The 16,385-nt window shown below is 40.3% G+C and overlaps 1 protein-coding gene across 1 annotated transcript in view; it reads left to right on the plus strand.

Annotated features, from left to right (window-relative positions):
- Positions 1 to 822: 822 nt before the first annotated feature.
- Positions 823 to 16,385, plus strand: part of ACSM5 (acyl-CoA synthetase medium chain family member 5) — a 30,804-nt gene continuing 15,241 nt past the window's right edge. The window contains 6 exon segments of the mRNA XM_057749553.1: positions 823 to 1,023; positions 4,472 to 4,682; positions 7,588 to 7,751; positions 7,753 to 7,799; positions 9,755 to 9,798; positions 9,801 to 9,915. Of these exon segments, the coding sequence (XP_057605536.1) occupies positions 823 to 1,023; positions 4,472 to 4,682; positions 7,588 to 7,751; positions 7,753 to 7,799; positions 9,755 to 9,798; positions 9,801 to 9,915 (782 nt within the window).

Raw genomic sequence — 16,385 nt, forward strand, 5'->3', positions numbered from 1 at the left:
GGCTCCTGTTAAAATGCAGATTCTAATTCCACAGGTCTAGGGTAGGGTCTGAGGTTCTGCCTTTGTAATCTGTTCCCAGGTGATGCTGATGTTTCTGGTTCACAGACCACACTCTGAGTAGCCAGGTACTGAAACTACTCTGTCCAGTATAGTAGCTACTAGCCACGTGTAGCTCTTGAGTATTTGAATGTGGCTGGTCTAAACTGCAGTGTGCCTGTAAGTGTAAAATGCACATTGGATTTAAAAGACTTAAGAACAACAATGACAAAAGGATTTAAAATATCCCTCTAACAATTTCTTCTGCTATTGATTACATGTTGAAATTATAGAATATAGCTAGTTAAATAAAATGTATTATAGTGAATTTCACTGGTTTCTTTTTACTTCTTTGAATGAAACTACTAGAGAGTTGTGTATTACATGAGTACGTGTGGTTCACATCACATTTCTGTTGGGGACCACTGCCCTGGAGCTTTCTTTGGTGTTGTCAGACAAGTTCAGGATTTGCCAAAGGCTTTTTGAGGGATTCACTTGGAAGGACTGAGCCTTGGGAAACGGGCCCTGAGTTCCTGTCTTTGGATCCACAGAGATCCACAGGCAGTGGGAGGTGGAAGGAAAGGACCTCAGGTCCAGGGAGGAGAAATGATCAAAATCACACCGTGGAACTCAGAGTAAAGCCCAAGACTCTGCTCTACAAGCCGATATGTGCTATGGTCACCCTAGGGCTGACCACAGGCTCCTCTGCAACCTCGGTGTCTCCCTGAAGCCCAGAATTCATGACGATGTTTCTCTCTCCTCTTTGGTGACAGGCAGGAGGCAACGATGCTACAGCTAAGAGGACTAGTCCTTCAGGCACTGAGAAATGCCTGGGGTATCTGTGGGTCTCACAGGCAGCTGCCATCTCTACCTGTCCCTCAAAAGAGTGTGGCCACCTGGGACGCCATCAGCCTGGGAAGACAGCCAGTGGCTGAGTACTTCAACTTTGCCCATGACGTGCTGGACATGCGTAGTTAGCTGGAGAAGGTGAGGTTCACTGAATCTCAGGGTCCATCTTGGGCATCAGATTCTGCCCTCGGACACCCTAGTGAGACTCAAGGCTGCAAGACATGTAGACATTTTGACTCGGGAGTTTTGCAAGTCCTAAAATTTAAACCATTAGCATTAAACTTTAGAAAAACAATTACGACCAAGTCTTTGAGCCTTGGACATCCTTGCCCAATCCCTAGTGTGTCTCACATTCCTGAGCCCAGATCATACAGGGAGAGAGTTACACCCCTTTTGATTCCCTTCCCATCATTCTGAGCAAGTGAAGGAGAAAGTTTTGTATGCAATATTACTACTAGTCTGTTTTAAGCATCTTCCTCACATCGTGCATGTCCCTTTTAAATAAGGACAGAGCCTGGCTCAGGCTCAAAGCTTTTCACAGATCACAGCAAATGCATACAATTGAAATCAAATGATCTCCATTTCTTTGTGCATCTCTGTGCACTTGCTTTCCTCTTTATTTTCCCTTCCTTATGTGTCTGTTGTGCCTCTCTCTGTATTCTATGTTAAAGATAATTTTTATTTATAGTAGGAGAATATAAACTTTATCTCAAAGAAATTTACTTATGTTAATTTTAAGAAGAGCTTGTTTAAAGAAAAAAGATAAGTAATACTGTGAGTAGATGTAGTAACAGTATTCTGTTAGTGGATATAGTAAAATTTACAGAGGTGGTGTGAGAATGACCGAGATGTAAAGCTTTGCTGTCAGATAGCTGTGGTTCATCCGCTTGAACTGTGACCTGAAACGAATCCCTAGGCTCCTTGGATCTCAGTTTTCTCATCTATAAAAAGGGAGTCATACCATATGTCACTTGGAATTGTGGGAATTAAATCAGAAGTAAGAGACAGAGCCAGGATGCTCCTTTCCTGTCTGTAAAGTGTAAGCTTTTTTTTTTTAAAACCATACTAGGCTCATCCTTAGAAGACTTCTCCTAATGAAAAATCAAACAAATAGGGTTAAGTCAGCAAACGTGGTGAAATAAGGACTTTCTAAAATTTTCTCCTCCATAAAAGCAACAACAAAAACCTTAGAAAAGGACTTCCCAGGTGGCGCCACAACTAGAGAAAGCCCATGTGCAGCAATGAAGACCCAATGCAGCCAATAAATAAATAAATAAACCTCAGAAAAATGATCATAATCAACTTTTCAGAACTCTAGAAACTAACCAAAGGCTGGAGTAATCCAGAGAATGTCTATTCAAGAAACACTTGTTAAGATTTGGGTGTATCTCAGTGAGAACGCCCCTGAGATATTACCTTATTATGCAAAAATAACATATCCTTCGTGACTATTCTGACAAAAGTTTAAAACACATCAGATGAAGTTTAACTTTCAGGAAACAAAAACTGCCAGAAAATAATAGCCTCTATATTATGCATGTGTTTAAACTCTTAACTGAAGTCTGTCTTTTATATAGGAATAGTATGAATAAGTTCAACTGTAACATTTTAAAAACTTAATTGCCATTAAGGCAGAAATTACAAAGTTGCAAAAAAATGACAATATATTCCAAATTGATCTACATACTCAATGTAAGCTTTATCAAAATTTTAGTAGATTTCTTTGCAGAAATAGACAATCTTGTCCAAAGACTCATGTGGTAATGCAAGGGGCCATAATAACCAAAACAATCTTGAAAAAGAAACACAAAACTGGTGGACACACACTTCCTTATTTCAAAGCCTGCTACAAAGTCATAGTCATCAAGACTCTGTGGGAAAAAAATAAGACAATGTTGTATTGGCATAAGGATAGGCATGGATGAATGGATAGACTTAAGAATCCAGAAATGTACCCATAAATCTATGGTCAATAGGTTTTCAACAAAGCTGCCAAGCAAATTCATTGGGGGAAGGATTGTCCTTCCAATTAATGGTGCTGGCACAACTAGATGTTCACATGCAAAAAATGAATGTCGTCCCTACCTCACATCACATACAAGAATTAACTCAAAAATGACTCAAAGACCTAAATGAAGGAGCAAATCTATAAAATTCTTAGAAGAAAATGTAGGTGCATATCCTGGATTAGATAATGATTTCTAAAACATAAGCAATGAACAAAAATAGATAAATCAAACTTCATGAAAATTTCTAGCATTTGTAGATCAAAGTGAAAAGATAGCCCACAAAATGGGAGAAAATATTTGCAAATCACATAGCTGGTGTATATGCATGTATGTATATATACACACACATATGTGTGTATGTGTATACACACATATATGTTGCACATATCTGCATTATACAAAGAACTCAAACTCAACAATAAAAAGATAAATAACCCAATTAAAATATCGGCTAAGGATTCAAACAGGCATTTCTATAAAGAATATAAACAAATGGCCAATAGACACATGGTGAGATGTTCGACATCTTTATTCATTAGGGGAATGCAATCCTAACCACTTCACAGAGCGACAGGCTAAAAACAAAACCAAAGCAAAAAGAGACAAGCAAAGAAGTGTTAAACAAGTAAAACAAAAGAAATCAACCCAAACAAAAAGTGTTTGCTAAGAAGTGTTAGCAAAGATATAGAGAATGTAAAGACGTAGAGAAAATGGTACAGATGCTGTGGAAAACAGTCTGGCAACTTCTCAAAAAGGTAAACAGAGAGTTATCCTTTGACCCAGTATGATGCTCCCGGGTGTATATCCAGGAGAATAGAAAACATATGTTCACATGAAAACTTATACACAAATGTTTACAGCAACATTGTGGAAGTGGAAGCAACCCTAGTGTCCATCAGCTGATGAGCAGATAAGCAAAATGTGGTCCATCTGTACAGTGGAATGTTGTTCAGCTATTACAAGGAATGTAATGCTGACACATGCTGAAACATGCACAAACCTTGAAAACATCATGCTCAGTGAAAGAAACCAGACGCAAAAGGCTATGTGTTGTATAATTTCATTCATGTCAAATACCCAGAATAGGCAAATCCCGTGCCTTAATGGTCTCCAGGGCTGGGTAACGAGAGAAGAGGGTGTAACGACTCATCGGTAAAATGTTTCTTTTTAGGATGATGAAAATGCTCTGCAATTAGAATTTTATGGTAGGAGAATTACATCTCAATTAAAAAACGGGGGGACACAGAACAGTGTGAATCTTAAGCTATCTTTTGCATTAAAAAGATGATATGCAGAAAAGAATATATTTGTATGTGCTTAAAGAAACACCTGAAGGATTTGCAAGAAACTGATAATATTGGTTACTCATTGAGGCAGGTGAAGTGGGGAGCAGGTGAGTAGGTACAAGGGTGGAAGAAGCCTTCTCAGAGCATATCTTTTCATATCATTTTTATTTTTGAACCCTGTGAATTTAACAACTACTGTAAAAACTAAAATTAAATCTAAAAACCAACAGCAAGCAAACAAAAATCCTTACCGATGGTTTCTATTTCTTTTCTGCCTATACCACTGTCTAGACTGGGCACCAGTCCCCAATACCTGCCTTCTGGCGGGTTGATGGCATGGGGGCAGAAGTCAAGGGGAGCTTTGAGGAGCTGGGGGAGCAGTCCAGGAAGGCGGCTAACGTGCTGGGGGGGGTGTGCGGCCTGCAGCCTGGACACAGAATGATGCTGGTGCTCCCGCGGCTCCTGGGGCGGTGGCTGGTCTACGTGGCTTGTAGGTGGACAGGTCAGGGAGCAGGGCTGAGACCCCCAGTTGGGGCTGACACAGCCTGCCTGCGCTTTGGCAACATTCACAAGGTTTGGGAGATGGAGCACGTTGAACCCTCCCTGTGTGGAGTTTCATCTACTTTCCCTTTGCCCGACAATCACAAACTTGATTGTGTACAGGGGTAGAGAGCACTATAACTGATGCAAGCAGGCCAGCATGAGGAGCGGGGAGTGTTGAGGACGGCAGTGACCTGCGGCTCACATGCCTCTCCCATCGGGGACGACCGCGCCACAGCGCCAAATGCATGTTTCCACGTGTGAAGGAAGGCCAGTGTTTCCAGAACTTCTGATGTTTGTAATACAAAACTCTGGATTTTTAGGGGAAAAAAACCTTCCAGTCTTTTAATGTTGACAACTAAATAGATTTTTAACAATTCCAAATGGAATAAACCAACCACATTTTTTTGTGATTGTGGTTTGGAGCTGCCTGTGTGCAGAGAATAACGCAATTATGGATGCGAGACCTTCACAACCAATCTAAGTCTGTCTCACTCTTAGGCTTCACCGCTTTCACCCTCACAGCATCTCCTAGCTCCCAAAGGAAGGAAGATAAGAACAAAACACTCAAAGCAAAAAGCTCAGCCCTGAAGGGTCTGTCTTTTCACTGTCATGAATGTCTGGGCAGTGAATGTTGATCTCGGGATGGTTCTTCCAGTGGAGGAGGAGGGGAGGCCAAAGGACACAGCTCACAGAACCCTGAGAGCCTCTGCTGACCCTATCTGATGCACTTGTTGAAAGGGCTGGAGTTTTTAGGTTGATTTTACAAAAGCAAGGCAACTACTTTTGGTGGCGTGCAGGTCTCTCCATCTCCAGGGAAACTTCTACCACTTAGAATGCTGTCCACTCCCTTCCAATTGTGTCTGTAGAACAATCTACCTGAAATTCGTTTTCACAAATAATGTTTGCAAATCAGAGGGGTACAAACTCACATCAGAAAATTAACCTTTCTAGGGCTTTCCTGGTAGCACAGTGGTTAAGAATCCATCTGCCAATGCAGGGGACACGGGTTCGGGCCCTGGTATGGGAAGATCCTACATCCTGTGGAGCAACTAAGCCCATGCACCACAACGACTGTGCTCTAGAGCCCGCAAGCCACAGCTACTGAAGCCCATGCACCTAGAGCCTGTGCTCCGCAACAAGAGAAGCCATTGCAATGAGAAGCCTGCGCACCACAACAAAGAGTAACCTCCACTCGCTGCAACTAGAGAAAGCCCGTGCACACCAATGATAACCCAACACAGCCAATAAATAAAAACTTTTTTAAAAATTAAAAAAGCAAGAAAATTAACCTTTCCATATGAACAAGCTTAATCCAACCATTTTGTGAATAGATTGCCCCCCAAAAAGGAGACAGAAACGTTCAATTTATTTTTACATATTCTTGCACAATATAGAAAAGTGAGCACCATTATAGTGTATCGAGCTCTGCGGAAAAGAAACAGGCACACAAGTTTGGGGACTTCTCCATATTCTGCCATGAACATGACAACCATTTAAACAAGGGCTGAGGCAAAGGAGCCCCTGATGACCTGCCATGCTCCAGGCACCGTGTGAAGCACTTTGCATGATCAAAACTTCCCTTTAGGGTATTATTATCATTATTTTTTTCTGTTACCTAAATATCTCCAGTTTCCCCAATTATACAGATACTCTATTTTTTTTGTTGTCCAAATAACTCAAGACCACGTTCCTCATTGCCACATCAAGTCTAGCATCCTATCCATTTCCAAGGATGCTCAAGCTGGATGTCTTCACATTCTCGCATCTCCTGATAAGCACTAGTCACTTTTCTTCCAGTCTACAGTGTTCACCTCACTTTTCTGGCTGACAGCTCCAGCTGTCCACCATCTGCCTGGGTCCCCAAAGCACCACAAGTGGCTCCAGGTGGAATAGACTTGTGCTGGAAAGAGCTAAAACAGAGAGATGGAGTGAAGAACCACGATGTTCAACTCCTAAAACGTTCATGCTGAGCTTTAAATCCTGTAAAGTTTGGGAGGTAGAGAGAAGGGCCGTGAGAACTTTGCTTGGCTCCTGCCCTACTTGGGGTTGGCCCTTTCCTCGGCCTTCTGACCTCACTCACTGGCTGTGGCCAGATGACGGATTATTTTAGGGTCTCTGTCTTCTCACCTGTGGGATGAGAATGCTGGGCTCAATCTCCGCGGACTGTGGAGTGTTTACAGCCTGCATTCTGAGATACTCAAGTGATTTTTCGAGTGTCTGATTAAAATTTGCCCCTGCTTTCTGCTTCTTTATCACTTCCGTTTGGGAGTAGATGAACTCAGCTACCTCGGTGTGGCTTTGGTTGAAGTAATATGGGGTCATGGAGCTCCCACTGCTGTACCCACGCCCCTGCCCCAAGCAACCCACACCCAAAACTAAGATTCATTGTAGCCTTTTGTTTGAAAGACACAAGAAACCATTGAACTAGGTAATCTCGAGGGCAATATAATACCTGTAAAATGTTCAAGATCATGGACTCTTAGGATTACCGCTCCCTGGGTTCACAATTCCAGCTCTGTGACGTATTAGCTGGTGATCTTGGGCAAGGTATTAATTTATTTAAGGCATAAAGGTCGAGGTCTTAGTTCTTTTGAATATGCAAAATGGGTTTCATAATAGCATCTATTTTCTAGGGTTGTCAGAATTAAATGAAATAATGCATGTAAAGTTCTTAGCGCATGTAAATGCTCTGTAAATCTTTTCTGAATTTCAATATTTTATCATTAATGATGCCTTTTCCAGTTCAGACATTCCAATCCTCTCCAGCTCCTCAACCTGCTCCTACCTGGGGATATCTGGTCTGGACCTGTTCCCAGGGGTCTGCCCTGTTGCCCGGTCAACATGCCCTCTCTGTGTGGTATCAGGGGCCATTGTGATTCCCGGCATCTCTCCGCTGACAGAGAAGGACCTCAGATTCTGGCTGCAGGCATCCAGGGCCAAGTTCATTATCACCAGTGACTCCCTGGCTCCATTGGTGGATGTTGTTAGCACTGGCTGCCCCTCCCTCCAGACCAAGTTGCTCGTGTCAATGGCACAGCTGTTGGCCAAGCTGGATGAACTTCAGGGAACTCCTCTGGTAAATTGGGGCTTTCCAGGGGACAAGATAAAAATGAGGCCAAGGCTTTTCCCCTTTAAGCAACAAGAATACATTGCCGACTGCACACAAAGAGAGTGAATCAGAAAGGAATGCTCACTTTGGAAGCCCGCCAGACCTAAGACCTAATGAGGGTGACTACCTGAAGTTCCTTCAGTGTCACTCACGCAGTCAGTACTGGAAGTTTCACTAGATTTTTGTGCATTTGCCTCTATGTTGGTGATAATAGTTACGGACTATCAGCCGGAGTAAATGAGATGATCTATATGATGCATTTAGTACATAGTAGGTGCTCAGTTAATAATATACTTGCTTTCATGTATTGAGTGCTTAATGTATTCCAGGTGTTGTGCTGGGTAAGCAGTCACCTACTTTCATTCTCACAGCTAAGATTTAGCAAACACCCATTCTGTGACAAGCATGGTGTTTGATGCTCAGAACACAGTAATGAATCAGGCATTCATTGTCTTATTTCATCTTTGAAAAAACCCTATAAAGTGCACTTAACCCTAATTTTACAGATGAGGAAAATGAGACTTGGAAAGGTAAAGTGACTTGTTCAAGATGATGGTAAGTAGTGAAGTCAAGGTTGGGACAGAACCAGAGCAATTTGCCTCTGAGCAGGGACTCGTGGAAACCTACCTGGGCATTTGCGACTTTGTCTTGATCGGAGGCAAGAACCAAAAAGGGGCCTCACAGGGCCTTGCACTGTTAAGTCACAAATGCCTATTCCTCTAGGTCATCTGCAACAGATTCACCTGGGTTCGCTTTTACTTTATTTTACTTTCTGGCTAATACAAGCATTTGTCTCTTGTCCCTAGCTTTATTTAAAAGAGAACTTTGTGTCAAATTCGTTTAAACATATTATAATTTTTAAGACCCCCAGGCATGGATTATAAATAATATGTCCTGTATTTTCTAAAATATTATATTTCTAACATATGGCATTTTCTATAATATATTTTCGTTATATTACAATATAATGATGAGCAGCTGAAACTTGAGCAGAAAATAGTCAACATATGTTAGAAATAAAATTAAGTACAAAAGATAGATTTAAAAAGTTTGAGGACATGATAAATGCTTCTTTGTCCTTTCCTACACTAAAATATAAACTTTCTACCATAAAATTATGGGAAATTATTTATTTATCTAGCTATTGATTTATTTATTTGGGGGGTGAGGTTTTAAATACAGATTCTAAGGTCCAACATCCGACCTACTTAACCAGACATATCTGAGCGAGGGCCCTGAGCTGTCTATTCTCTATTCAGAGAAGACCTGCCCACATCATTTTGATGAGCTGCCGGGTTGGTCTGGATCAGTGGCTCTCAGTTTTGGCTGTCATTAGCATTACCTGAAGAGCTTTAAAAAAAAAAAACAATACCAATGCCCAGGCCCACCGTCAAAGATTCTGATTTTATTTTCTCCAGTGTGGAGCCCAGGCAATAGCATTTCTTTTAAAAACTTACCAGGGGACCCTACGATGCAGCCAGGGTTGAGAAACTGAGTTAGAAGATCCTCCAGATGACAAAACTTTAGGAATTACCCAGACCTCAGAATTCTGAATTTAGGGAAGTCTTTAGAAAACAGCTCTAAATTACCAGGAACTGAGGTGGGGCTGTGGCTGTGCCTGGCACGTGCTTTTTACACCAGAAAGTCCTCACACCCTGAGAAAAGCACCGGGTTTTTTGAGTGAGTCATTTAAGCATCTTGAGGCTCAATTTCCTTATCTGCAAAGGGTTATAAGGATAGTCCCTACCCTGGGAGGTGACTGTAGAGGTCAGGGATAAAGAGAGCTGGAGCTTCTAGCAGGTGCCTCACAGGTGGTATTTATCAAATGTAGCCAGTACTGTTGCCATAGATATTACTGTGCCTATGGCTATTTTCACTACTGGCAGTACCTCCCGCCTGCCTTGGATTTTTATGTTGTACAGGGAGGAGTCCACAGAGCACAAGTGCGCGAGGACCAGGAGTCAAGACTGACCATGTACCCGACAAGCGGCATGACGGGGGCCCCCAAGATGGTTGAGCGCGCCCAGGCGAGCTATGGGTTTTGTGGCCAGAGGAGGGGACCAGGGGACATCTCATCTGGTGGGTCCCAGGAACAGAAAGTAGGTAGGTGAGCTGGAGGAGTGTGGGTGGGGGGGACGTGGCAGGAGTTGAAGTTGGGAGCTAACAAGGGGACAAATTAGGTAGGAATTTGAAGGCTTTAGGCTTTACTCTGAGTGAGGTAAGAAGCCACTGGAGGTTTTTGTTTTGTGTTGTTTTGTTTTTTAAGTGTGATAAACTATACATACCATTAAATTTACCATTTTAACCATTTAAATTGTATGGTCCAGTGCCATTAAATACATTTGCATTTTTGTGCAGTCATCTCCACCATCCATTTGTAGAACTTCTTCTTCTTACAGATCTGAAACTCTGTACCCGTTACACAAAAACTCCCTATTGCCTCCTACCCTTAGCCCTAAAAACAACCATTCTACTTTCTGTCTTGATTAATTTGACTACTCTGCGAACATCATAAATGTAGAATCACACAGTATTTTTATTTTTGTGTCTGGCTTATTTTAAGCAGCATAATGCCTTCAAGGTTCATCCATGTTGTAGCCTGTGTAAGAATTTCCTTCCCTTTTAGGAGTGAATAATATTCCATTGTATCTATACCGATTTTGCTTATCCATTCATCCATTGATGGACACCTGGGTTACTCTCACCTTTGGCTCTTGTCAATAATGCTTCTATTACCATAGGTGTAGAAACATCTGCTCAAGACACTGCTTTTAATTATTCTGAGTGTATATCCAGAAGTAGCATTGCTGGATAATATGGTGGTTCTATGTAATTTTTTGAGGAACATTAGAGTACTGTGAGCAGAGGAGGGATGTGATCTGATTTGCTTTTTTTTAAGGATAACTCAGAATATTGGGCTGGGAATAAATTGTGGGAGGCAAGGATGAAGCAGAGAACCACTTAAGAGGTCAGTGCATTAAGAGGCAAGGGTGTGTGTGAGGGGGCGGAGTAAAGATGGTAGAGTAGGAGGAGGTGGAACTCCCATCTCCTCACAACTAGAGCACCTACCAGGCACTGGTTGGGGATCTTGGACACATAAGAAGACAGGAGAAATCCCTGCATGACCAGGTAGGATGAAAGGGGTCAGGAAAAGTGGAGGCTGGATGAGACCAGCACCCCTGAGGGGTGGCTGGGGGAGGGGAGGGGTTCCCGTGATAGGAGGGGCTAACTAATGGTGAAGGGATCATCAGGGATAGGAGGAGACCTTCGGGGAATCAAGGGATCAGATGGGAAAGCAGCCAGAGTCTCCCCAACCTGCTCAGGCTCCAGCAAGCCTGCTGGGGTCCCAGGCCTGAACCTCAGCCCTCTGGGGCCCCCTCTGGCCACACAGGTCCTGAGCCTAAGCATCCCCCCCACCAGCCTTTTCTGGTAGCACTGTTCCTGAGCCTGAGCCCTGACCCACCGCACCCCCTCCAACCGTCAAGGCCTTTTCCAACTTTTTTTTTTCCTGCTGTGTGGTTCTGTTTTGCTTTGTTGTTGTCCTTGTTACATTTTATTTTTATTTTTTCTAATATATTTTTATTTTTCTAATTTTATTTTATTTTTTATTCGTTTATATTCTTCTGCTCCCTTTTGTTTGTTGCTTTTTTGTTGTTGTTGTTGTTGTGCCACATGGCTTGTGGGGTCTTGTTTCCCAGGCTGGGTGTTGGGCCTGAGCTCCTATGGTGAGAGTGCCAAGTCCAAACTACTGGACTAACAGAGAACCTCAGACCTCAGGGAGTATTAATTGATGTGAGCTCTCCTGGAGGTCCTCATCTCTGAATCAAGACCCACCTCCATCTAACTGTCTGCAAACTCCAGTGCTGGATGCCTCAGGCCAAATTACCAGCAAGATAGGTTGTTTGGGTGCATCAAAAAAAAATGAGACAGCAAAAAAATATGGTACAGGTGAAGGAGCAAGGTAAAAACCTATAAAACCAAATAAATGAAGAGGAAATAGGCAATGCAGATGAAAAAGAATTCAGAGTACTGATAGTAAAGATGGTCCAAAATCCCAGAAATAGAATGGAGGCATGGATTGAGACAATACAATAAATATTTAACAAGGACATAGGAGAACTAAAGAATGAACAAACAGTGATGAACAACACAATAACTGAAATAAAAAATACACTAGAAGGAATCAACATCAGAATACTGAATGAGAACGAATAAGTGAACTGGAAGATACAATGGTGGAAATAACTGCTGAGGAGCAGAATAAAGGAAAAGGAATGAAAAGAAATGAGGACAGTCTCAGAGACCTCTGGGACAATATTAAATGCAACAACATTTGAATTCTAGGGGTCCCAGAAGAATAAGAGAAAGAGAAAGGGTCTGAGAAAATAGTTAAAGAGATTATAGTTGAAAACTTCCCTAACATGGGAAAGGAAACAGTCACCCAAGTCCAGGAAGCACAGAGAGTCCCATACATAATAAACCCAAGGAGAAACATGTTGAGGTAAATATTAATCAAGCTAACACAAATTAAATTCAAAGAAGAAATATGAAAAGCAGCAAGGGAAAAGCAACAAATAACATACAAGGGAATCCCCATAAGGTTATCAGCTGATTTTTCAGCAAAAACTCTGCAGGCCAGAAGGGAATGGCAGGATATATTTCAAGTAATGAAAGGGGAAAACCTACAACCAAGGTTATTCTTCCCAGCAAGGATCTCATTCGATTCGACAGAGAAATCAAAAGCTTTACAGACAAGCAAAAGCTAGGAGAATTCAGCACCACCAAACCAGCTTTACAACAAATGCTAAAGGAAATTCTCTAGGCAGGAAACACAAGAGAAGAAAAAGATCCACAAAAACAAATCCAGGACAATTAAGAAAATGGTAATAGGAACATACATATAAATAATTACTTTAAATGTAAATGGATTAAATGCTCCAACCAAAAGACACAGACTGGCTGAATCGATACAAAAACAAGATCTATATATATGCTGTCTACAAGAGACACAGTTCAGACATAGGCACACATTCAGACTGAAAGTGAGGGGATGGAAAAAGACATTCCATACAAGTGGAAATCAAAAGAAAGCTGGAATAGCGATACTCATATCAGATAAAATAGACATTAAAATAAAAAATGTTACAAGAGACAAGAAAGGACACTACATAAAGATCGAGGGATCAATCCAAGAAGAAGAGATAACAATTATAACTATATATGCACCCAACATATGAGCACCTCAATACATAAAGCAAATGCTAACAGCCATAAAAGGGGAAATCAGCACTAACACGATAATAGTAGGAGACTTTAACACTCCACTTGCACCAATGGACAGATCATCCAAACAGAAAATAAATAAGGAAACACAAGCTTTAAATGACACAATAGACCAGATATACTTAATCGATATCTATAGGGCATTCCACCCAAAGTAGCAGAATACACCTTCTTCTCAGATGCACATGGAACATCCTCCAGGATAGATCATATGTTAGGTTACAGATCAAGCCTCAGTAAATTTAAGAAAATTGAAAGCATCTTTTCTGACCACAAAGCTATGAGATTAGAAATCAATTACTGGGAAAAAAAACTATAGAAAACACAAACACATGGAGGCTAAACAATACACTGCTAAATAACCAAGAGATCACTGAAGAAATCAAAGAGGAAATAAAAAATACATAGAAACAAATGACAATGAAAACAGGATGACCCAAAACCTATGGGACAGAGAAAAAGCTCTTCTAAGAGGGAAGTTTATAGCAATACAATCTCACCTCAAGAAACAAGAAAAATCTCAAATAAACAATCTAACCTTACACCTGAAGCAACTAGAGAAAGAAGAACAAAAAGTACCAAAAGTTAGTAGGAAAGAAATCCCAAGATCAGAGCAGAAATAAATGAAAAATAAAAAGGAAACAATAGCAAAGATAAATAAAATTAAAAGTTGGTTCTTTGAGAAGACAAAATTTATTCATCTTTAGCCAGATTCATCAAGGAAAAAAAGGGAGAGGATTCAAATCAATAAAATTAGAAATGAAAGAGGAGAAATTACAACTGACACTGCAAAAATACAAAGGATCATAGGACTACTCCAAGCAACTGTATGCCAATAAAATGGACAACCTGGAAGAAATGGACAAATTCTTAGAAAGGTACAACCTTCAAAAGCTGAATTGGGAAGAAATCGAAAATATAAATAGACCAATCATAGGTAATGAAATTGAAACTGTAATTAAAAATCTTCCAACAAACAAAAGTCCAGGACCAGATAGCTTCACAGGCAAATTCTATCAAACATTTAGAGAAGAGCTAACACCTATTCTTCTCAAACTTTTCCAAAAAATTGCAGAGGGAAGAACACTCCCAAACTCATTCTATGAGGCCACCATCACCCTGATACCAAAACCAGACAAAGATATCACAAAAAAAGAAAATTACAGAACAAAATTAATAATAAACATAGATGCAAAAATCCTCAACAAAATACTAGCAAACAGAATCCAGCAACACATTAAAAGGATCACACACCATGATCAAACATAATTTATCCTAGGGATGCAAGGATTCTTAAATATATGCAAATCAATCAATGTGACACATGATATTAACAAATTTAAGAATAAAAACCATAGGATTATCTCATTCTATGCAGAAAAAGTTTCTGATAAATTTCAACACCCATTTATGATAAAAATTCTCTAGAAAGTGGACATAGAGGGAAACTACCTCAACATAATAAAGGCCATATACAACAAACCCAGAACAAACATCATTCTCAATGGTGAAAAACTGAAAGCATTTCCTCTAAGATCAGGAACAAGACAAGAATGTCCACTCTTGCCACTATATTCAACATAGTTTTGGAAGTCCTAGCCACAGCAATCAGAGAAGAAAAAGAAATAAAAGTAATCCAAATTGGAAAAGAAGTAAAACTGTTACTATTTGTAGATGGCATGATACTATACATAGAAAATACTAAAGATGCCTCCAAAAAACTAGTAGAGCTAATCAATGGATTTGGTAAAGTTGCAGGATACAAAGTTAATGCACAAAAATCTCTTACATTCCTATACACTAACAACAGAAGATCAAAAAGAGAAACTAAGTAAACAATCCCATTTACCATTGCAACAAAAAGAATAAAATACCTAGGATAAACCTACCCAAGGATGCAAAAGACCTGTATTCAGAAAACTAAAACACTTATGAAAGAAAGCAAATATGACACAAACAGTTGGAGAGATATACCATGTTTTTGGATTGGAAGAATCAATATTGTGAAAATGACTATACTACCTAAAGCAATGTACAAATTCAATGCAATCTATGTCAAACTACCAATGGCATTTTACACAGAATTAGAACAAAAAAATTTACAATTTGTATGGAAACACAAAAGACTCCGAATAGCCAAAGGAATCTTGAGGAAGAAGAAGGGAACTGGAGGAATCAGGCTACCCAACTTCAGACTATACTATAAAGCTACAGTAATCAAGACAGTATGGTACTGGCAAAAAACAGAAATATAGATCAATGGAACAGGATAGAAAGCCCAGAGATAAACTCACACACCTTTGGTCACCTAATCTATGAAAAAGGAGGCAAGAATATACAATGGAGAAAAGACAATCTCCTCAATAATTGGTGCTGGGGAAACTGGACAGCTACATGTAAAAGAATGAAATTAGAACACTCCCTAACACCAACACAAAAATAAACTCAAAATGGAGTAAAGACCTAAATGTAAGACCAGACAATATAAAACTCTTAGAGGAAAACATAAGCAGAACACTCTGACATAAATCGCAGCAAGATCCTTTTTTGACCCAACTCTAAGAGTAATGGAAATAAAAACAAAAATAAACAAATGGGACCTAATTAAACTTAAAAGCTCTGCACAGCAAAGGAAACCATAAACAAGATGAAGAGACAACCCTTAGAACGGCAGAAAATATTTGCCAACAAAGCAACTGACAAAGGATTAATTTCCAAAATATACAAAAAGCTCATGCAGCTCAGTGTCAAAACAACAAACAACCCAATCAAAAAATGGGTGGAAGACCTAAATAGACATTTCTCCAAGGAAGACATGCAGATGGCCAAGAAGCACATGAAAAGATGCTCAACGTCACTAATTATTAGAGAAATGCAAATCAAAACTACAATAAGGTATCACTTCACACTAGTCAGAATGGGCATCATCAAAAAAATCTACAAACAATAAATGCTGGAGAGGGTATGGAGAAAAGGGAACTCTCTTGCACTGCTGGTGGGAATGTAAATTGATACAACCACTATGGAGAACAGTATGGAGATTCCTTACAAAACTAAAACTAGAACTACCATATGATCCAGCAATCCCACTCCTTGGCATATACCCTGAGAAGACCACAATTCTAAAAGACACATGTATCCCAGTATTTGCTGTAGCACTACTCATAATAACCAGGACATGGAAACAATCTAAAGGTCCATCGACAGATGAATGGGTAAAGAAGATGTGGCATGTATATACAATGGAATATTACTCATCCATTAAAAGGA

This window comes from Hippopotamus amphibius, chromosome 9 (genome assembly GCF_030028045.1).
Source record: "Hippopotamus amphibius kiboko isolate mHipAmp2 chromosome 9, mHipAmp2.hap2, whole genome shotgun sequence".
NCBI lineage: Eukaryota > Metazoa > Chordata > Mammalia > Artiodactyla > Hippopotamidae > Hippopotamus > Hippopotamus amphibius.